This window comes from Balaenoptera physalus (genome assembly GCF_965194825.1).
Source record: "Balaenoptera physalus genome assembly, chromosome: 16".
NCBI lineage: Eukaryota > Metazoa > Chordata > Mammalia > Artiodactyla > Balaenopteridae > Balaenoptera > Balaenoptera physalus.
Genome location: NC_138898.1, coordinates 37,731,144 through 37,754,128, shown reverse-complemented (window position 1 = coordinate 37,754,128; position 22,985 = coordinate 37,731,144). Strand labels below are relative to the sequence as shown.

At 34.5% G+C, this 22,985-nt stretch overlaps 1 protein-coding gene across 7 annotated transcripts in view; it reads right to left on the bottom strand.

Moving 5' to 3' along the window:
- PLCB1 (phospholipase C beta 1) overlaps positions 1-22,985 on the bottom strand; it is a 681,757-nt gene that overhangs the window by 108,580 nt on the left and 550,192 nt on the right. For all 7 annotated transcript variants that reach the window (XM_082428205.1, XM_082428206.1, XM_082428207.1 and 4 more), the window contains 8 exons: positions 22,829-22,925; positions 20,381-20,465; positions 18,662-18,786; positions 14,806-14,960; positions 11,352-11,516; positions 9,875-9,974; positions 8,956-9,060; positions 7,834-7,943 (listed from right to left, as the gene is read on the bottom strand). In XM_082428205.1, the coding sequence (XP_082284331.1) occupies positions 7,834-7,943; positions 8,956-9,060; positions 9,875-9,974; positions 11,352-11,516; positions 14,806-14,960; positions 18,662-18,786; positions 20,381-20,465; positions 22,829-22,925 (942 nt within the window). The remainder of the gene's footprint in view (positions 1-7,833; positions 7,944-8,955; positions 9,061-9,874; positions 9,975-11,351; positions 11,517-14,805; positions 14,961-18,661; positions 18,787-20,380; positions 20,466-22,828; positions 22,926-22,985) is intronic.

The following is a 22,985-nucleotide window of genomic DNA, read 5'->3' as shown; positions in this document are numbered from 1 at the left end:
AATTAAACAAATTTAAAGGAAAGAAGGTTCAGAAATTGATATTTCACTTGCACCAAGTTTTGCTTAGCTGGGTAGAGAAAAATCAACTACAGCAGAAGTAGGTCACTGCCCTCCAGTGGCCAAATGAAAGCATTACACTATTTTTCCTTCAAAACATGAAACAGTGGACTTTTTAAAGCCAAGATTTTATTAAAAATAATACTTATATCCTTCCTATATCAAAAATAAACAGAATGGCCTTAAAATATAACACAAGTGGATCAGTAAAAGTATAACTGGAAAGGCCATTTTTACAAGTTTTAGAGAAGGAGGAGATGCCATTTGGTATACTAGTTGAAAAGATTTCTATCCCAGGCACTGAAAATTTGGATCTGATGATGAAGCAAGAGAGAACTCAAATTTGGGGAATTTAGTGGGGTGGTTAAGATGGTAAGTTAAGGGTCTTCCAAACACCAGAATGTGTTGACTGAGCTATTGGAGGTGTCAGTGTCCTGCCTGAGTCATCTACAAAGTACAGTCCCTTCCAGATAGTGGTTAGGATGACAGCATCTTGACTCAGATACTAGATGGGTGAGGGCAAGGGCAAGGTCATCAGTGTTTCCAGAATATTGAGGGCAAGACTCATAATTTCATCATGCAGAAATTCAGTCCACTCAGGACAAATGTGGGCAGGGGATGTGGCTTCATCAAAACTAGCCTTTCCCTTAAGAAAGAGCTTGCTTAAACACATGTACAACTGGTACCTTAAATTTATATAACCTGAATGAAATTAGATAATACATCTACCCCACATTTCTAAAAATTTCAGAACATTTCTTAAAAGTATATCCTGATGTATGTGTTCTGAAGCACTGAGGGATGAATTATGCTAATATTTGCAGCCTACTTTGAAATGCATCAAAAATCAGTTGCAATAATGAAAGGATAGAGGGATTTATAGATGGATATATATGTGATAAAGAAAATGCATCAAAATTGGAATTGTGGAATCCAGGTGATTGATATACGGGTGTTCTTTTACAACATTTGTGTATGTTTGAAAATTTTTATAATAAATTATGACAAAACTCTGATATTTTTAAGAGTTTACCAAAGTGAGTTAAAGCAAAAGACAGCTTTAAGGAGCTGAATAAATTCATCTGTTGACTTCAGTATTTGTCAACATATGTGTCATCATACAAAGAAATCATCAGCATTCACATGGTATCTCTTTGTTGAAGCCTTAGTGACAGCTGCAAGTTACATGCATATGTGTAAATTTTTATTACAGTCTTTCTCCAGACTTTAAGGACTATGAGAGCATCTGATTTTTCTCATCATTATATCTCTATATTGCCCAGCATGGTGACTGACGCAGCGTGTTAAAAAAAACTTTTATTAAATGAATGCATGAAGACATCCACAGTTTGTTTCCTCCTCATGTATAATCAATAGATGTAGTATCAGTGACAAAATCCTGAAGCTAAAGAACCATCTAAATGTTATGTTAAAAAAATTTTTTGAATGAATGAATCAATGGGTGAAAAATATGAAGATGCTGCTCTTTCTGTGTCTGTGGCTAGAGAATCTGCATTTAGTTCATAATTGCAACAGCTTATTTAGAAAGAGATTAAAGGGTGACAGGGCATAGCTCTGCTGACTATTTTGTGTTGCATATGTTACCATTCCTACCAGCTTTAATTTGTTGGACATATTTTGATACAGTCTCCAAAGAAATCAGCAGAAATGAATTCTTTGGGTTAGGCAGAAATCAAGGATTCCTCCTTTAAAGAAAACATGGGCCAAACACCCTTCACATTCATCTTTTGGAAATGTATCTTTTATATTAACTAAGCAAATCATTTGTCAAAGACTATCATCAATCACTCACAGAACAGATTCTGGACAATTCCCCAAGGAGAGTTTCTCCTGTAGCTCTTCCCAGGTTCCTGAGATTGAACTGACATTTTAGAGTGGATTGAATTAATGGCTTTTCAGTTCCATGTGGGGAGAGCCAGGTGCTTGTGAGAGAGAGATGTAGGGCTCCAAAGCATTGGTTCTCAATGTGTGGTCCCTGGACCAGCAGCGTTAGCATCCCTACAGACTTGTTAGAAATGCCAGTTCTTGCTCTACCTCACACCTACTGAACCAGAAACTCTGGGGTTGGGCCCAGCAATCTGTGCTTTTAGGAGCCATCCAGGTGATCCCGATACATACTAAAATCCGAGAGCTTTGCTACTCAAAATATGGTCCAGCCCAGCAGCGTCAGCACCACCTGGAATCTTGTCAGAAATGCAGAATTTTGTGCCCTGCTCCAGACCGATTAAATCTGAATCTGCATTGAAACAAGATCCCTGGGTGATCCCTATGCACATTAAAATTTGAGAAACCTTGCTCTAAAGCAGAGTGAAAAACTTTGTCATTTAGTCATGCCTTTATAATCCCTACGGTATTGGTCATGGCATGGATTCTGGATTCATCGCTGTTTTAGGCAGATGAACCCAAAGCCCCTCGTTAGAATCCACTGAAATTTTAAAAATTGTTATGGAGGAGGTTTGTAAAAGCAGTGGAATTGAACTGTTCATTGAGTAGTTTTAACTCAAGTGAATATATGGTCTTCTCTTGAGATCTTATTTAAAAAGACCCTGGTTCCTCCATTTATTGGCCATTGATACTAAGCAAGCCACTCTATCATTATAAGCAACTGTTCCCTCTTCTAAAAACGGGGACTATATGTTTGTCCTAGTTAAGGCCCAGTTTTACCCAGGGTATCCAATCAAAGTGCCTTGTCAATTCCAAAACTGTGTAGAAATGAAAGGGACAGGGTCATTATCTGAAGGCCATTACCTAAAAGGCAAACTTTCTCTTCCTATTTTATTGGATGCTTTAAAGTTCAGGGATGGTGAGAGACTATTGTTTCTGTAAGGTGGTATTTTTTTTTCTTTTCTTTCTAATTTTTATTTTAGATCATAGCACTTATGTATTTGACTTAAACCTGGAATACTACACTTCTGAGTCTTTGCAGAAAATAAATTCATGTGACTCCATAAAAATTCTCTTAAAAATGACATGACATTACTTCTGTGATATATGTGTCATATTTTTATACACATGCAAGTGAAAAGTTAGAGTGAAATGGTCCTTGATCTATAACTTAAAAATATTAAAAGAGAAAATTTCTTAATATTTTTTTATCAAACTATGGGACTGTCACCATCATTATCAAGAAACATTTATTTAGTGTATGTATTTTTCTAAGTACAGAGTTTTTTTGAGATATAATTGACATATAACATTATATTAGTTTCAGATGTACAACATAATGACTCCATATTTGTATATATTATGAAATGATCACCACAATAAGTCTAGTTAACATCCATCACCACATATAGTTACAAACTTTTTCTTGTGATGAGACCTTTTAAGCCCTACTCTCTTGGAAACTTTCAAGTATACATATGGTATTATTAACTATAGTCACCATGCTGTACATTACACCCCCAGGACTTAGAGCTTTTTTACAAGCCAAAGTATAACCCCTCCCACCTCCCCAACTACCTCTAATATCTGTCTCTCTTTTATGTAAGTTGGTATTTTGCTAAATCATTATTTGAGGAGGAAGAGAATCCAAAATGACCACTAAACCTCATCCTTGATTTTAGTGCCAAGTTCTTGGACAGTGGGTAAAGCGTCAAGCTCCCATCTTGGAAAATTTAAATGACACCCAAGGCCTTATTAAGTTTAAACACTCTAACTTTTTGAGAGCACCACCTTGGATTTTTTGTTGTTGGATTATCCTACTGGTAAAGTTCATACCATACCATAGGATCTTTTTCTTTCCAAATAATCAAATCTCATTGAAGATGCCCACAGTGCCATACACAGAATTAGGAAATAAATTATTTTAGATAAATTTCAGCTCACTTATAAGAGCATATGAATCTGACAACTTAAAAAAATAGGCCTCTTGGAATAAATGAAATTTGAATACTACCAAACAGCTTTCTCTTTTCAACATCAAAAGGATGTGAAGACCACTCACACACCTTCACTTGTATCATGAACACACAGGTGATAGAGGGCCAGCAGGCAGTGTACAAACTAGCTGAATAGATCCCACACACATAAACCTAACTTACTGAAGAACAAGTTCTAATAATATCCAGTGATTTAAAGGGAGAAATCTTGACATTTGATTCAATAGAAAATTCAGTTCAAAGGATTATTATTTAAAGTAAAGGTCTTATAGTCTGTGGTCAGTCATCCAGGTGACCTGCTACAGAGGACAGAAAGATGAAAAAGGGCTAGTCCTTATTAAAGGTTAGTAGAAAATTACAGTTTTGTTATTGAGGTAGTGCAATGTGGTGTAGTGTAGACCCTTGCTACTCAAGGTGTGGACCATGGGACAGTGTTATCCCATCACCTGGGGCTGGTCAGAGATGCTGAGCCTCAGGCCCTAGCCCAGACCCATGTTATTAGATGGGATCAGCATGTTATTACGATGCCTTGGTCTGCACATTAAAATTCTAGAAGTGTTGGTGTGGAACATGAGTTCTGGAGCTAGATTGCTTGGATTTCAATCCCAGCTCTGCTCCTTAGTAGTTGTGTGGCACTGGACAAGGAACAGAATCTCTCAGTGCCTCAGTTTCTTCAACTGTTAAATGGCAATAAAAATAGTCGTTAAGAAATATGGATGTTTTAGGACCTAACGTGTTAATAAACATTAAAAGGCTCAGAATGGTGCCAGGTACATTGTAAGCACTCAGTAAAATGTTTCTGCACTCCTTGACGTGCTAAAAACAAGTCATGTTCAAATATTGCATTTGGAATATCACATAATATTTTGCAGTCAATACATTGGATATTTACTTTATTCTCTTCAGAGGTGTATTTTAAAAAAAAATAAAAATGTTACTGATGTCTCATTAGTCATCTCTATTAACCACATTAAACTATTAGGGGTGTGGAACATTTTTTTTTTTAATTAAGAACTTTTGTAAAGAAAAATATATATACATAGAAAACATGCTAGAAGGACATACACCAAAAATGTTAACACTCTCTGCAAGATTACTGAGAGGCCTTTTTGTTTCTTTGATTATTACGTTTTTAAATTTTTATACAATATTTTATTTAGAGAAATAACTATAAATATTATAAAGCCTTTGTTATGATTCAGATTAGGCAGCCTTCTATGACTTTACTAACACATCATCCTGAATTGTGACTTTAAAAGAGACAAAATAAATCCAGCAACTCAAATCTCTGTTACCCCTTAACTTACAATTATATACTGGAATTATATATATATTTGTAATTCTATCTATCTACTTATCTATCTATCTATCATCTATCTATCTATCTATCTATATCACATGATCTGAAACAAATGTCTGCTGTTCAAAGCATGGGGGAATTTTCAACTTTCCTACTTATTTGGTTTGCAAAGTACTCTATGAAGATCCTTTATTAGACTGTTTCAATTCTGGGAATATTTTGTAGTCCAACGAAGTCTTTCATTTTCAAATAGAAATGACCTTTATAACTACCAAGTTAAAAGGATTATACTAAAAAAGTCTTCGCTGCTAAAATAGTGTCTCCAGTGCCTGCCATGTCCTAGATAGAATTTTCTTTTGAGAAAACCACAGTTACTTATTTTCAGTGGCCTCATTCAAACAAACTTACATTATTACAAGACAAGATAAAGGGCATACTGGTGTTCAAAGGTGTTAAATGACTTTCCTCTCCCAGCATTACATGGTAAGGGCAAATGATTTTTTTCTCAAGCTTTAAAAATGAGGTCAGTTAAGGGTTTAGACATTTCAAAGGAAAAATTTGCATTTTCTCTATTGTCATATGGAATCTATGTGATTCAGTGCCTCTAAAATTATTTCTAAAATTGAAAATGTTCAAATATTCTTTGAGTTTAATCAGCATTACTGAAAATCCTTATGACCATCATTTTTAGAGGAGAAACAAAAATAATGTTGACCTAAAATTCTACTTCTGTATTTTTATAACCATTAGTTTTACATTCTCCCCAAATAGCTTTTTTTTTAAAAAAAAATTGAAGTATAGTTGATTTACAATGTTGTGTTAGTTTCAGGTGTACAGCAAAGTGATTCAGTTATACATATATATGTATATGTATATATATATTCTTTTTCAGATTCTTTTCCATTATAGGTTGTTACAAGATATTGAATTCTCTGGGCTATACAGTAGGTTCTTGTTGATTATCTATTTTGTATATAATAGTGTGTATCTGTTAATCCCAAACTCTTAATTTGGCAGTAAATTCATGTCTACCATTAGGCATAATTTTCCAGCAGTGTAAAATTTCCCTATAATACTGCATACAACAGAAAGCATTATTTATAAAACTTTCCAGTCTAACTTTAAATTTCATCAGAGAGGATGATATGTATTTATTGGTTCTATAGGATATGATGCCTGCAGTGTAAATAAGAGCCCAGAAAATTTTACTCTGATGTTAAATAGTTTTCTTTTTTACATTTCATTTTCTCTCATGTTCAATTAACTCAACATCTTAGATCAAAAATTTCTAAAATTCTATACAAAAAACAAGGAAATAATCATAAATGTGCTCAAAAACATATTTACGTGATGTTCACTGAAGATCTGTTTAAAATAGTGAAGCATTCAAAATATCCAACAATAGGAGATTGGAAAAATAAATTATGTACATATGTATGATAGAAGATTATGAAGTTATTAAAAGTCATGTCGTAGAAGAATATTTTAAGACATGCAAAATGTTTGCATTAAGTGAAAATAAAAGGTTAAAACACAGATTGTGAATATTATCCCATTTTATGAAAAAGTACTAATTGTGCATAAAAAGATGAGCTACATATATACCCCATATTTACAGTGTTATCTCTGGGTGGCTTGGGTGTTTGGATTATAGGTGAACTATTTGGGATTTTCTTTTCACATTTTTATTTTAAAAATTTTCTATGATAAGTCTAGTTTTCTTTATTCTTTTGGAATAAGAAAAAGATGATTTAATAAATAATGTCAACTTTAACGGACTTGCTATTAGTTATAGTTACCCAAACAATTTTCAAGGTTTTTTTTCTATACTGATAACTCTCCATTTTTCTCATCTGTTTCCCTGAATTTATCCTCTGAATATTCAAATGAAATATGAAAATAGCTAGTTTCTATCACTATTTGTAATATTGCTGTCATCTCCAATAATCATTAAATTCTATTTCAGTCTACACAGAGGCTTCATATTTTTAAACTTACTTCTAATATTTCTAGACCCTTCCTTAATTATTCTTTGCATAGTGACATCTAATTTAGAATAATACACCAATTATTTTAGGAATATGTATTATAATACATAAATATACAGTAATAATAGTAATGACTTTATGGCTCACACTACACACCAGGCACTGTGTTAAGTACCTTATGTATTGTAAGAAATCACAAAAGCACTTTGAAAACCCTGTACTTTAAATTAAAGACAAAAGAAAATACCAAATAACTTGATGATCATCTTCTTTTTTAAGTGCCTTATTCACCTTTAATCAACATGAAATTATCTAGAAACTTTCCTCTGAAACAGCAAGATGTGTACTGTTTAATGTGGTCACAAAATAAAGTGCTGGTGGTGGCCACAGAATGCCAAAAGAGAATGAAATACGAAAAATTCAGGGTATCATATAGATGTTTTGGGAGATGAGGCTGAACTCCATCAAAGTGGTTTTCCAATGTGCTCTTTTCTTCTCCTGAGGGGTGATGTTATGTAGGCAAAGCCAGCAACGAGATGTGGTAATCATGCTTCACGCTGTGCCCAAAACTAGAACACCCTCTCACCTCTTTCTTTACTTCTTCTTCATCTTCCAGCGTCAAAGCTGCCAGTTGTTTAGCTCTCTGCTCCATCAGATTCACATATCGGATTGGATTTGACAAAGCTTCAATCACATCTAAATAGGGAAGAGACATTTTAGATCCAAGGTCCTGGAGATATTGATTATCCACCATCCATCAATCCATCCATCCATTCAATCACCCATCCATCCATGCATTTGTTCATCATCTATTTACTTACCTATCCATTTACTGATTCACCATCCATCTTCCATCCTTCCATCTACCCATATGACTATCTACTTATCCATCCAACATTTTGGAAATGGACAAGAGTGAGGACCCTTTGCTGAACCCTCAGGAAGAGAGAACTCAAAGGAGGTCATCTCTGCGAGCCAAACTGGACAAGCTCCAACTCAGGATGCCTCAATGCTCCAAATTTTATAGTTTATTTTTGAGTGTTTCATCCATTCCAGCAATGGCCCACACACCTGTCTTAATAGGGCCAAATTGTGTCTCATAATGGAGACATTTCACATAAAAAGACTGCTTTCCAAACTGTTGAAAAACTCAATGACTTGGCAATATGGGTCTCATTTGCACATGATACTGTCTAGCTGGAGTGAGTTATGGCTGCCATCTTTGGATGGGGCATGTGCTCCAAGATTGCCAGAGTCTCCACCACTCCCCAGTATCTTGCACTCAGGCCACTTGACAGTATAAGCATTTAAATTTATGATTCCTGGTTGACATCTTCATAAGTTAATTCCTCTAATTTAGGATTTCACCCATGGAAAGGATCAGGGTTCTAAAACTGGCTGAAGGCAAATTCATTGCACAGGCCTAGATAGACTGTATAGTATCAGATAGCATTGGTTAGAAAGTACTGGGCCCATGAGAATAATATTACCCAATGGATAAAAATGGTCAATACTTTATGGGGACTTAAATTAAACTAAAATTTATTCACAAAGGCTTGATCAATTTACCTCTAAACATGCATACAAACATAGAGGTAATTCTGAGGCCAGAATCTCCTGCCTTTGTTTGGTCCACTTTGCTTTCCACTAAGTCACAAAAATATGGATGACCCCAGATGGAAATATCCTTTTGAGTTAGGTTGTTTACCTGCATATGTATCTGGGACATAGTCCTTCACCTCTATGTAGACAAAGAGAGCTGGCAGCATCAGAGGCTGGTTCCTTTCATTCCTCAGACAGATGTAGTGATAGCCTGGAGGGTGACATCATACCGTGCATCATATTTTCTTGTAACACAGGAACATCTATTTGACATGTGTGTTTATTTTAGGTGACTTTGGGTGACAAACAGCTCACTTCTTTCTCATTTTAATCATATGGTTTTGAGTGGTAAGGTACTATTTTTCTCATCAGACAGGAAAACAATGTTGATGCTGATTTTTTTTCCTTTCACCATGTTTATCCCCACAAGAGAGAATTTGAAACCATATGTCATACATTGAATTATTGGTCCAAATTTATCCCTTGTATGTGATTTCTTGACTTGGGGCTTAGCCTGCTTTGGACAATGGGATGTTAGTGATGTGGTACAAGCAGAGGCTTAAAATGCACTTGCAGAAACAGGTGTTCCCTTATGCATTCCACTGGGCTGCCATGAGATGTCTGTGGGCGCCACTGCTCCTTCAGCTGGGGCCCCTGAATGAGCAGATGTGGGAAGACCTAAGCCCAGCCCAGAGCCTAAAGCACAGCTACATGGCTGAGACTTGCCCAACCCCGCCACACCACAGACCTGTGAGCATGAAGATAAAACACTTGTTATAAGCCTCTGAATCTTCAGATAGTTTGTTACACATAATTAACTGGCAAGAGTTGACTTGCCCACTGATCATAGCATGTCACAAAAACATAAAACTGCCAGATTTAAATACTTAAATTTATAGTCCTTTTTATGTAACAAAACACCAAAGCAGCAAATAGCTTCCTAGATCATTCTTTAACAATCATGTAAGGCAGTGATGGTTTTCTCGACAACTTTGATAAAAAGTTTCTCACCACGTTATCCATACCTGGTCGAATTGCTTGTACTGGCAAGATTCGGTGACCAATAAATTTACCTCCTTCTTCATAAACTGCTATCCTCAAACAGGCCAGAGAAGGAAGAACTACCTATAGGACATTAACAATACACATGGTTACAAGAAGGAGCAACTGCAAGAAAGAATTAGAAAGGTATTATTTAAACTGGCCCCACTTTTCCAAATCCAAGAAGTTTCTACTGAGCAAATTGATAAAAAGTTAAGTTGTTGGTCTATAATTTAGATTTTCAAAAAGAGAAGGATTACTAGAGATATGGCTTCATCTATGTTTCATCACCTTGTCCAAATGAGGAATCAACAAATAGACCATTTTCTTTTGACATGAACATTCTCAAGGTAGAAATGACAAAAGTTCTATGTTTAAATACAAAGAGTTGGTGGTTTTATCACCATTTGAGCATTCACTATTATATTTTCAAAGCAAATTACTTTAATACTTTGGAGCAAAAGCAAAAATTAAAAAGTAGCTTTCAAGGATAACTTTCAGAATGGGATTGATTTATATATTTGTAAATTCCCAAATTAGCCAAAAGTATTGCTCACTTTTTTTCCCCTCAGTGTAAAACATATGGAGTACACATATCCCATGTCAAGAACATGAGGCCAATTGTATCCTTAAATATTTATTTCTTTGGTAACATAAACAAACTAACATTTATTGACTATTTTCAGTGTGTTCGATATTTTCTAAATGTTTTCAGTGTATTAGGGAATACTTATAATAACTCTATGAAGCAGACAGTATTATTAAATCCAATTAGCATATTAAAAAAAACCCTGGAGCACAGAGACCTTTACCATAGATATTCTCTCCACAAAAGACTGCCTTTGTAGATATTTTGGACAGATAAAAGCAAACGGTATGGTAAGTATCCACTCTACTTTCTACTGGACTTAGCATCTTCCTTTGTGTGTGAAGCATGTGCGAAAAAGATTTGCTTTCTGGTGAAGGCAGAGGGAAAGCCCAGTTGAATATAAAAGATTTTAACTCTATCAGACAGACTCCAGACAAGCTACAAAGAGCAGCACCAGTGGCTGGAGATTCTATGGAGTTTAATTAATATACTTTTTAAAGGAAATATGGACTTCCTTTCTCTTGGCTACCATATTATTCTCTACTTCCCACTCTACTTCATTTGAATTATAGTGAAAACACATCACTTATCACTTGTATTATGAGAGGCTATGAGTTAAATTTATATGTTATTCTGGCCTTCCAAATGAGGTATCCTAGAATTAATTGATTTACAATGCAATTATGAAAAATCCAAAAAAGTGATTCATGGAAATCTTGAATAGTTTTTAAGATAGCTTTGAAAATGCTATTGCATTATTAATGTGTAAATTCCCAAATGAAGCAACACATAATTCCTCATTTTACTTTTTTCCCCAGTGTAAAACACCTAGAAGATGCAGTAACATCTCATGTTAAGGACACTAGACCAACCTTTTTGAACACAATGGGTTCTTCTTCCCAGACAGGATTTACAGCATTTCCTTGTGATGTCTTTGTCTTAAATGCCTTCCTCCTTGTGTCCACAGGCAAACCAAACATATCCACTTCCACATAAGTCCCGACTTTCTTATCAGAGAGAAACTGACCTGAAATAATCTAGAAAGTAATAAAAAAGGAACTCTTGATAAATGAATAACAATGATATAAGAGAATACTTCAGGGAGGTACAAATGCTGATGGTGAATGTTGAACCATAATCAAAATAAAATAGAAACCAGAGTACAAACGTGATTTCTTTTTCAGTTAAAGAATTTGTAGAGGAATACTGAAAATGCTGAGGTTAGAAGTCAATTAATAAGACAAAGTTTTATAGGAGGAAATAAATGAACAAGTATCAAAAGTTTGATGAGATTACGCCTTTGCATTTGAGAGATACATCTATTAAATGTTAAAGATTGATCTGTAGAGCCTTTATCTGAATATAAATGTTTTTCTAATACTTAAAAATGTTATGAGAAAAAAATTCTCATTTTAGCATGATTGTAAATGAAATTAAAAGGTCATTTAAGAGTACAAATTTAAAACATAACACACTAGAAAGTCTAGCATTTAAAAAACTTCCTCTTGCTCATAAAATTCAACTTGAAAGAGTGGTTATAACATCATGCTATTCCAATTCACAAAGCTGTTACACTTTAAATAAAAAGCCACAATGATGATAAAAAAAATATGAAAACAAATAATGACCTTAAACCATTAAGCCCAATTTATCATCACTCCTATCCTCACCTGGTTAGCCATCCACACAGTTGTGGGTATCCTTTGCCTAGCTATTAAATTAATGAATATTGTGGAGTTAAATGAGATTTTAAAATTACATGTTCATAAAATGTCTCCCACGTCTGCCTCTTTTTCTATCCGAATTTTCAGACTCTGAGGTGTCCTCTGCTTTAACAGAGAGAGGGGAGCAAGAAAGCAAGTGCTGATGGAGCAGACCTGGAGATCTGATCTGGCTTGTCTTGTTGACAGACCTTCGTTTTCTGACCTCTGGTTGGTGAAAGGGGACAAAATTACCAAGATTGTGGCTGGGCCAGAAATGAGACACAATGGTGGCCTGAGGATGGCCATCAGAGGCTGAGTGAGGCCAAAGGTGGTCAGAGGTGCCATACAAGATAGAGAGAAAGCCATGAGGAAGAGGCTGTCTGAATTTACCCTGGGACAACTCATTTCTCCTGAATGTTCTCTTTGCCTGGGTGCATGAGACCTGCAGGCAACAATCTCTTTGTTTAATTTCAGGTTCTTCTTAAGAACAACATAGCTGACATTTTACAACATGTTTGAAACTTCCAAGTTAAGCAAGTCACAATGGGAATTCAGATGCATCAAAGATGTTGTGTACTTAAGATTTTGATTAAAGCAGAGTCCTTAACTAAATTAATGACACTGAGCTTCAATGTTCTCATCAGTAAAATAGGATGATGGAACACCACTGGAGCTCACAAGTCCATTTTGGCACAATAAAGTCTATGTCAGGGGTTCAAAACAAAGTTAGTACTAGGCGGAAGTGAGCCGCATCCTGGCTCCAGATGTAATGTTGAAGGCAGGACTCAGCTGCAGGTCTCTGATGCATCATGGCCTGTCCATTCAGAGGACACTGACATCTCCAGAACACTGTCTCCATTCTGTACTCAAGCAGCAGTGTACACCTGCCTGGGACTCAACTGTTTCCCCTCAACTTCTCTATGTCATTGTTTATAATCCTGTCCCTATGTCATTGTTTATAATTGCTTACATTGTCATGGTGGAATTTTCAAGAAAAAATAAATATGCAAGCAAACATATAAAACAAGATGAGCTGACAAACAAGGACAAAAGATTATTATTTTGTCAAAATATTTTTAAGTTGACCCAACTATAACTACAATTGACAAGGATTCTAAAAATAACATTTTATCAGTGTGTGATACTTAAGAGTTTATCTTAAACTTGACAGGAATTAAACAGCCTCTGCTGAAAACAATTTCCTAAACTAAATATAATCTTGAAGCTCTGATTCTGCCAAGTTCACTCTGCAGATATACAGTGTGAAATAATTTCAAATGATATCATTGTGAGACACTTCATTGCAATTTTATTTTTAATCGTTGGTGTAAATGACATAAATTTTAAAGTAAAATGGGCTCAACAAGATTAGGGTAGATATAAATTAGTGAAATTGTGACAGAGCATTTTTTTTTGCACAGTTTTTATATGCCTTTAGTTTAGGGTCAATTGGAAAATTGCATTTATGCCTGATTAAAAAATGTTTCTTAGTGCTGCACTTATCCAGTTAAACAGAAAAGAAATGAAACTTTAAAATGTAAATGAAACTTAAATACAACAACCACGGGCTTATAGGATTCATGTAAAAAGCTCTTTATAAAAATGATTTCCTATTCATAGTATTAAAAATGTTTTCTCACAACTAAAAAAAAATTGTATCTCCTGTAACATCAATTTCAAAGACTGCAGAAATCACTTGGAATTAATTTTTTGAGGGTCAGATGTATGCTTAATGACATGATTCTTTTTTTTTTTTTTTAAGAGGAATTTTCCCATTCACTTTTTTTTTTTAATTATTTATTTATTTATTTATTTATTTATATATGGCTGTGCTGGGTCTTCGTTTCTGTGCGAGGGCTTTCTCCAGTTGCGGCAAGTGGGGGCCACTCTTCCTCGCGATGCACGGGCCTCTCACTATCACGGCTTCTCTTGTTGCGGAGCACAGGCTCCAGACGCGCAGGCTCAGTAATTGTGGCTCACGGGCCTAGCTGCTCTACCGCATGTGGGATCTTCCCAGACCAGGGCTCGAACCCGTGTCCCCTGCATTGGCAGGCAGATTCTCAACCACTGCGCCACCAGGGAAGCCCAATGACATGATTCTTGTATTTAATATCATTACTACGTGTTATAAATCCCTGAATACTCTGATAGATTTTCAAAAGCCATGCTATGGTAGCTTGAGAGCTTTTATTCAATATTTAACAATTTATTGAGAGAATACTTTTTTCTCTAATTTTGCTCAGTGTGGCTATTTTCCTAGGACTAATGGGGGGAAAAAAAAGACCAGAAGATTTCTTCAATATAAGTCAGTAATTTTCGTGGTAAATTTCACCATGGGATCTTTACACCAAAAGAAAGGACAAGCCATGGTAAATCTCACCTACTTGTTTTATTAATTTTGGGTCTGATTTTTATCCTATTAAAAGGGGGGCTTAGTCCCTTTACTTCATGCATGTAGCTTTTGAAAACTGCTAATTCAGATTTAGTCCTTAAAGAAAAAAATGTAAGAAAGAAGTGAAGACTTTGCTGGGAATTAAATTCTTCATGACTGAACTACTTTACACAAAATAGGTGATGTTGAAGACTTTTGCTGGGTACAGTTGTGTGATAGGGTAGCACATACCTTAACAGATAAAGTGTTGGCCACGATCCCATCCACAATGCCTTCGGTGAATGGATCAAAGTGCTTGTCAGGTCTCCTCATGAACTCTGGCTTCAGTCTGTAGCCACTTTTCCCATTGTATTCATACATCCCCATGTTTATTTGCATAGCCAGGTCTGCATATCAAAAACACAAACTTTATTGGGACTGTATTTATACTCGGAGCAAGAAAGCAAGATTGTATTACAGTCCACTTTTGTTCCTCCTTTAAAAAGAAAGATTTAATCATTATAGAAACTTAGGAAATACAGACAAGAAAAAGAAATTGAGCTGTCATCTCCAAAGCCAGAGGTAAACCACTGCCAACAGGTTGGTATATATCCTGTTTTTCTACTTCAAATATATTTTGAAAATGCAGTATGTCCTTTTCATGAAATATTCGTCTGCTTTAATTTTAACAACTGTATAAACTTCTTTTGAATAGATATATCTGAATACACGGTTTATAACAGCCCCCTCTCTTCCAAGTTTTTATCATTACGTATAATGCTTTGATGAACATCGTTGTGATGAAATCTTTGAAGCCATCATTAACGATGTTCTTAGGAGTGAAATTTCTAGGTCAGAAAATATGCGTATTGGAAAAGCTTTTTGATAATTCTCGCTAAGATGCCCTTCAGAAAGTTTAAATCACTTTAAACCTCCAATCCATGTTTTTGAGGATGGACTTCTTCATACTTCACCAACAGTGGTGAAGTGGTGAAATTCTTCTTTTTTTAATTTATAAGAAAGAAAAAAGATTTCCTTTTAAAATTTTTCATTTCTTTGATTATTTACTACCAGTATCTAATCACACACTGACTAGTTTCTAATAGACAAAGACTCCTGGTCAAAGTTTTGCTAAGACTCAGTCAATGTATGAAATAAATGTCTACATTTGTTGCAATTGCTAGAGCTTAACAAACAAAAAAATACTTTGAAGTCATAAGGAATCTGGGAAACTGTCAATTTCCTCCATGTTATCTGAGTCTATTTAGGTGGACAATAAAGAGGTGATGGTATAATCATTCCAATGTTCCATGTAACAAACCATTTTTAGAGCAGGGAAAATAAGTGAAATTTTATCTCTCATTTTTTAAGGTATTATGACTATGATACTAAAATTGGACAGAGTACCAAAAAAAGAAAATGATGGACTTATCATACTTAAAAAAAAAATTAACTTCAAAAGTCTAAAAAATTAATTAGCAAAACGTATGTTCTAAAAAATAATACACAAACAAGTAGAATTTATCCTGGGAACAAAAGGATACTTACATATTAGGAGATATATTAATATAATTTATCACATTTCTCACAAAAGAAGAAATGAACATATATGATCATCCCAATAGATGTCAAAGAGACATTTAATAATATTCAACATAAATTCCTAAAACACTGTTGTCACTTAAGGCAAGTGTAGATTCCTTTAGTGTGTAAAAGACTATCTGTCTCAAAGTCACAGCCAGCATCTACTCATTGGTATCACAATGTGAAATTCCCATTAGTGTTAAGATGAAGAGGAAGTGCCCACTCTTAATACTATTATTTAATATTATTTTTGAATGGTCAGTCCAAGGCACTAAGAAGGGGGAAAAAGTAGATGTGATTAAATTATTATAATTGTGTATATGAAAAAAACAGTAAAATCTACTGGCAAAATAGGCTATTATGAGTTTAGGAAGATGATCATTTATAAAATACATTTATTTATAAAATAAATATACAAATATCAATATCCAGAAACAATCTGTGAAAAATGTAATGTTAAAAAAAGGATTTCATCTAAAGAAACTATACCTCTAATGAAGACGAGTGATTTTGTTGAGAAACTTGATATAATAATTTTCTGTGATTAAAAAAAACCCTAAAAATTAGAAGTTGTCAGTTTTCTTCAGATGAATTTATAAACTTAATGGGATTTTAATCAAAATCTCATTTTTTCCAGTGGGGGAGAGGGGAACATAACAATTAAACTAATATAAATTTAATGTGATTTTAATCAAAATCTCATTTTCTTTTCAGTGGGGGAGATAATAACAATTAAACTAAATTCAATTGGAAAAAGAATCCCACTGGCAAGGAAAGAAGAATTGAACGTTAATAGCCATGAAGAATTTCCACTTCTACGTATTAAACCATATTATTAAACATTATAATAATAACACTAAGTTATTGGCTCCAGGAAGGTGAAAAATTTATTAATGGAGAAGACTATACATTGAAAAAATGTACCCAAATTAACAACTAAAAAGGCTTCATTTAGGGGCTTCCCTAGTGGTGCAGTGGTTAAGAATCCACCTGCCAGTGCAGGGGACACGGGTTGGAGCTCTGGTCCGGGAAGATCCCACATGCTGTGGAGCAACTAAGCCAGTGCGCCACAACTACTGAGCCTGTGCTCTAAAGCCCGCGAGCCACAACTACTGAAGCCCATGCTCCTAGAGACCGTGCTCCTCAACAAGAGAAGCCACTGCAATGAGAAGCCCATGCACCGCAACGAAGAGTAGCCCCCACTCTCCACAATTAGAGAAAGCCCGCGGGCAGCAAAGACCCAACACAGCTAAAAATAAATAAATTAATAAATAAATAAATTAAAAAAAAATAAAAAGTTTACATCTAATAAATTGTAATTTCAGTTTGATCTCTTACTGAGATTATACATGAAAATTAAATTTGTATGGATGAAAGGGTTAAATTACAGATAAAAAAGAAACTATGAAAGAAATAGGAGTAAATATGGATGGATCCTTGGGTGTGGAGCCTGTAATCATGAGAGTAAACCAAGATTCCATAAAATAAAACATTAATCAACCTGATCTCATCTGTTTCACAAAATAAGACAACATGACCTTTATATAAAAAGTACTGTTATAAATGAATAGAAAAATTGACAAGAGTCCTGAATAGTCAATTCATAAAAGCAGAAATCAAAAGTAAAGGAAAAGTAAAAATCAAAACACATACTTAAAATGTTCAGCCTCAACAATAATCAAAGAAATGAAATAAAAAAGAACAAGGAGGTATTTTTCTGAATTATTATTATTATTTAATGATAATACTTAACCAAGATCTCAAGTGAGAGGGAACAACTTATACATTGCTGATGGAGGAGAAATCTAGTGCAACATTTTTGATGGACAATTTGGCATTGTGCACAAAGGTTCTTAAAGCTTTCACTTCTTTTAATTCTATTTCAGGAACTGTTCCAAAAGAACATTAGGAGATAGACTTGACAATTTATATTCAAGGCTGTTCTCAGGGCACTATTTATAGTAGGAAAAAAATACCTTAATATTCAGTGATAGGAAATGGGTTTTAGTGAATTGTGAGATGTGGTTAATATACAGCTATTAAAATTCATGTTTCTGTATCACATTTAAATATATATGAAGATATATATATTTAAACAAGTTATTAAGTGAAAAAGGTTGTATATGCATATCCCAAAAACCTTACAGATTACAATGCCAAAAGTTAACAATGTTGAATCTCTGAGTGGTAACATTCCTCACAGTTTTATTCTTTCCTTTATAGTTTTTTTGAATTTTTTACATTTTCTATAATAAATACATATTACTTTAAAAAGTATAAAAGTTTTTGTTTGAAAATAATGCAAAATGAGTAGAAATAAAGACTTGTTTATAAACCATTGAAGACAATTTCTCAATTTTCAAAATTCACTTTTTTTTGCAATGATATTTCCTTTATGAAAATGTGCTTTTGTTTGTTTTTTCAGTCAAGTCTGGCAGTTTTTTTCTCCTTGGGAATGGTTTTTGGACATGAGGAAATGTGGCTTTATAATAGAAAGGAAATGAACATTAATTGTGCTACTTACCCACTGTTTGGAAATTAAGTGCAACCATTTGGCAGCCTGCATTCCAGAAGAGCTGGGGCATGTAGTTGGATGAATCCACACGTGTTCCTTTTGGATATATCCTGCTAAGCTGCATTTTGTTATATCTGGACCATCATGTTAAGTAGTGAATACAATTATAAAAAGAATTAGCCAATAATATTAGCTGAGAAGCTGCCTTCCATCTTTCTCCATTGGGGAAATGAATTAAAGATTGATGATCTCATTGGGTTGGTGGGTGAAATAGGTAAAAAGCTTTCTGAACAAACAGAATAAATGTGCTTTTATAATAGAAATGTAGCATCACCTTTGCAGAGCCCTGTGGGTAAAAACTAATGAGGTGCAAAGATGGTTGAGTCAATGTGATTTTGTGGAGATTATTAAGGACTGGCTTAGCAATTAAGGACACATGAGGAAGTCCAAGCATAGCAAGTCACGTGACAGGATGATATTGTGCTTGGCAGAAGCAGATATCATGAACTGTATGGCTATTTTTGAAATGCTCTCTGCTCATTTTCTTAACCTTCTCAGGGAATGCTATTGGCCAAGACTGTGGTACTCTTTATGATTGATAACAAGGTAAATATAGCACAGAAGGTTTTGACCTTGTCTCATATTTTGGTTCCTACCGTCATCAGTTTTCCATCCTGAGAACCTTTTAGTTATTGAAGGATGCTATGTCTTTAAAACACAACTGACTATTTCTATTACCAAGTTTGGTAGAGGTTAGCTCAGGTTCTGAGCTCGGCAGGGGAGTTAGGCCAAATAGAGTTTGAAACTTAAATTCTGGAACTTGTTAGCTGTATGATTCAGGACAAGTTATTTCCCTTTTCTGTGCTTCAGTTTCCTCATCTACAAAAGATGTGAATTCCTACATTATACAGCTATTGTAAGGATTAAATAAGACATATAACAAAAGGTCTATCACGTAGTTAGTACTTGATGAATACTAATGATCATGATATACTGTCACTTTGCTTATGGAGTTTACACTTGTTTCCTCTATTGTTGATGAGTTTTAAAGGTGACTTTTTTATTATAGGACTTTCAGGAAATTGGGCTGTTTGGGACATTTAATAATTGTTTTATGAAAAAATTTTAAAGATCTGTGTCATTTCATTTTGATTCAGGGATAAAATTTAAAAATTTTGGTTGTCAGGAGTATCAAATGAAGCCATTATTAGTAATATATATTTATATTCTCATCATCATCATCCCAACTATTTTTCGATTGGACATCTATTACATGTAAGGATGTGAGACACCAAAAATGTGTCTATATTATATACATATAATATATACACTTTATACCTATCATATTTTACATATGTATAAAGCATACACACACATTTTACATATGTTGTCCATAACCCAACAGCAAGCCACAAAGCTGGTATCATCATTTCTGTTTTACAGGTGATAAAACTCAGAAGGATTATGCAAATTACCAAGAGATAAAGAGGTTGATGGTCTGAAGGTATCCTGGAAATCTGGACTTCCTTTACTCCAAGGCCAGTTCTCTTTTCCACACGCCAGACTATCCCATTCACCATTACATATGAAACCTGAAACTATTTTTTACCCAGCTGACAGACTTAAGCCATCTCATGCACCTTTCTCCTTTATTAAAGACAAAAAATTAAACAAATAGCACGACTTCACTCTTGTCGATTCAGCAGGCGTCCGTCAAATCAAGGATACTCTACAAATTCCACTGGAGACTTTGTAAGTTGCTCAAGTCCTTTGGTTTCCACAAAGGAAGACATTTCGAAGCTTCTGTTTCTTTCTGAGTTAACAACAACAACAAAAAGTGAGAAATAAAACTCAATATTATAAATGATAGCATATAAGATGTAGGCAAATGTTCTGTGAAGTTGAGGGCAAAGAATCCTCAAATAACTTTTATATTTAATGTTGTTTTCAGTGGACTATTTACCTGTAACAAAAGTCGAGTCTTAGTTTTGTCTCTTCTAATATTTGCTACCTGGGTCAGGTGTTGGGCAAGTTAGGGACATGGTGGCATTAGGGTGGGAAAATGAATTTTAGACTTGGAGAGTGTGGCCAGGAAAGCTGTTTTGTCAAAAGAGCAGGGGCCCTGTGGGAATCTGTTGCTCTAAATCCATTCATATTGCTTTCTGGAAGCCATCACTGAGAATTAACAATACAGACCGTGTGTACATTCCTGCTAGATGCTGACTCTCTGTTATACCCACACTGTCATTGCCTCAAGTTTGTAGAGACCCTTTTGGTTGAAGCAAGTAATTTGACATAAGAATTTTGTTATTTTAAAGCAGAAGGATCCTTGGACATTTTCCAGTCTGATGGCCTCAATTTCAGATTAGATGACAGAGGCTGTAGAGGTGAATGTACTAGAGGGCTCAATATTCTTGGACACAGAGAAACATCTTGAAAGTGAAAGCTAAGCTTCCAATTAGAGTGAGAGAAACGAAACAAAGTTATCTTAGTTTAGAAAGACTAAGAGTCAAACAGCTTCTCTGTCCTCTTCCCAACTAGAAAGACATCACACTGTTACATACAGACTAAAATGTGTCATCTGGAGCTTGGTGATTTAAACTGAGTTACCTTGAGGCATCTTTCCTCTTTGATGCCCACTTTCCATAATTAAAGCCTCATTCTTCTTCCTAGTCATTCCCAGATTTCTCCTTTATCCACCTCATCACCTTCCCCAATTTAATCGACTCTAAAGGAAACCCTTACTTCTCTTATTTTGGTCCATCAAAATTCTACTTTCATATGACTATCTTAAGCATGACTGTTAATTAAAATTAAGTCAATTTAATAGGTTCTTTGTGAAATATGTGCAGTGTTCTTTTGAAAAAAGTGAGAAAATGATTTAAAACACAGGGAGAAAAGTACTTGTTTGTAAATCTTTGGCTGGTGATGTTGTCACCAGGTTCTTAAGGACCTAAATGTATCAGCTCCTTCTCAGTTTAGCTACTTGTCTGGGAGCTTTTGACTCATGAATTAGGAAAACTCGTTTTACAGCCAAAGGAAGTTATAGTAATATAAAAATAACTACTTTATAGTATGTTTCACATCGAACAGCTTGTAATAAGAAGCACCAGTAATTATAACATCAAACAAACTGTTGAAATCTTTATGTATAAATCTTATTGGAAGTTAAATTCTTTGTTGTAGAGATCTAGGTACCATATGTTATTAAGTTAAGACTCTTTGGGCAAAATTATACAATTCCACATAAGTGTGTTAATGTAGAGGCTTAGAGTTTGGTATATCTATAAAACTCTCCTTTATAAGAGGCTGCTGTGTTTAAGAAAAAATTCAGCTTTTAAGAGCATATGCTTATAAAAGTAGCTAAACTGTCCCAAGGATTCTCTTAACCTAATAGTATTTTACAGTTCATGCAAACGCAAAGGGCAATTTGATAAAAGGGCTCCTTTCTCTAGGATGAGGAGAGATAATGTACATATATAATTCGCATCCAGTATGGATGGGTAGTTGGATGAGCGGAAAACACCAAGTAATGTGAAGTTAATGATATATTCTCCTAAATATATAAAACATAGGCTGAACAAATGGAATGTGGATGAACTGGTTGATTTGGTTCTATTTCTATTCAATATTGAGATTGATCAAGTCTCTGATTGCTTCCTTTTGAGGGGATGGTTAAATAGTTTATTTCAACACTGTCATTTATATAATTGATGGAATGCCCATGTGGTCACAAATGAAAAATAATGTAAAATCCTCAGTTAGCTGTACTCTGGTCTAATATCTTTTAGATAACCACATATGGCCTGTTAATAAGCCATACGTTAATTAATTATTAATAAGAATAATAAGAATTATTAATAAGAATTAATAATTGTTAATTCTTAATAAGCTCTATTAAGAATTTTGGGAAAACACATCATGGAATACTTTCTCATATGGTTATATATATATATATATATATATATATATATATATATATATACATAAAATATACTTATATATAGTTATATATATTTATTTAGATATATAAAAAACAGATAGTAAATTCACACACATATTCAAGACTTCATAGAATAGTTCTAATAAGGGTCTCATTTTCTGGTCTAATAACCTTGTGTTTAAAATATACTCATTATATGCTACATTAGGGGTTTTTCTCCAGGGAAAACTTACTTTTTGAAATTTCGAATGACTCGAACTTGACTGGCTGAATATAGTTCACCAGATTAGACATCTCTTCTGTGGCCATGGCCTCGCTCCCAGCGGTCCCCTGGAAGCAGGAGTAAAAATAACGTTCCCAGAGCCAGCATTATGTTTTCCCAGGGCAATG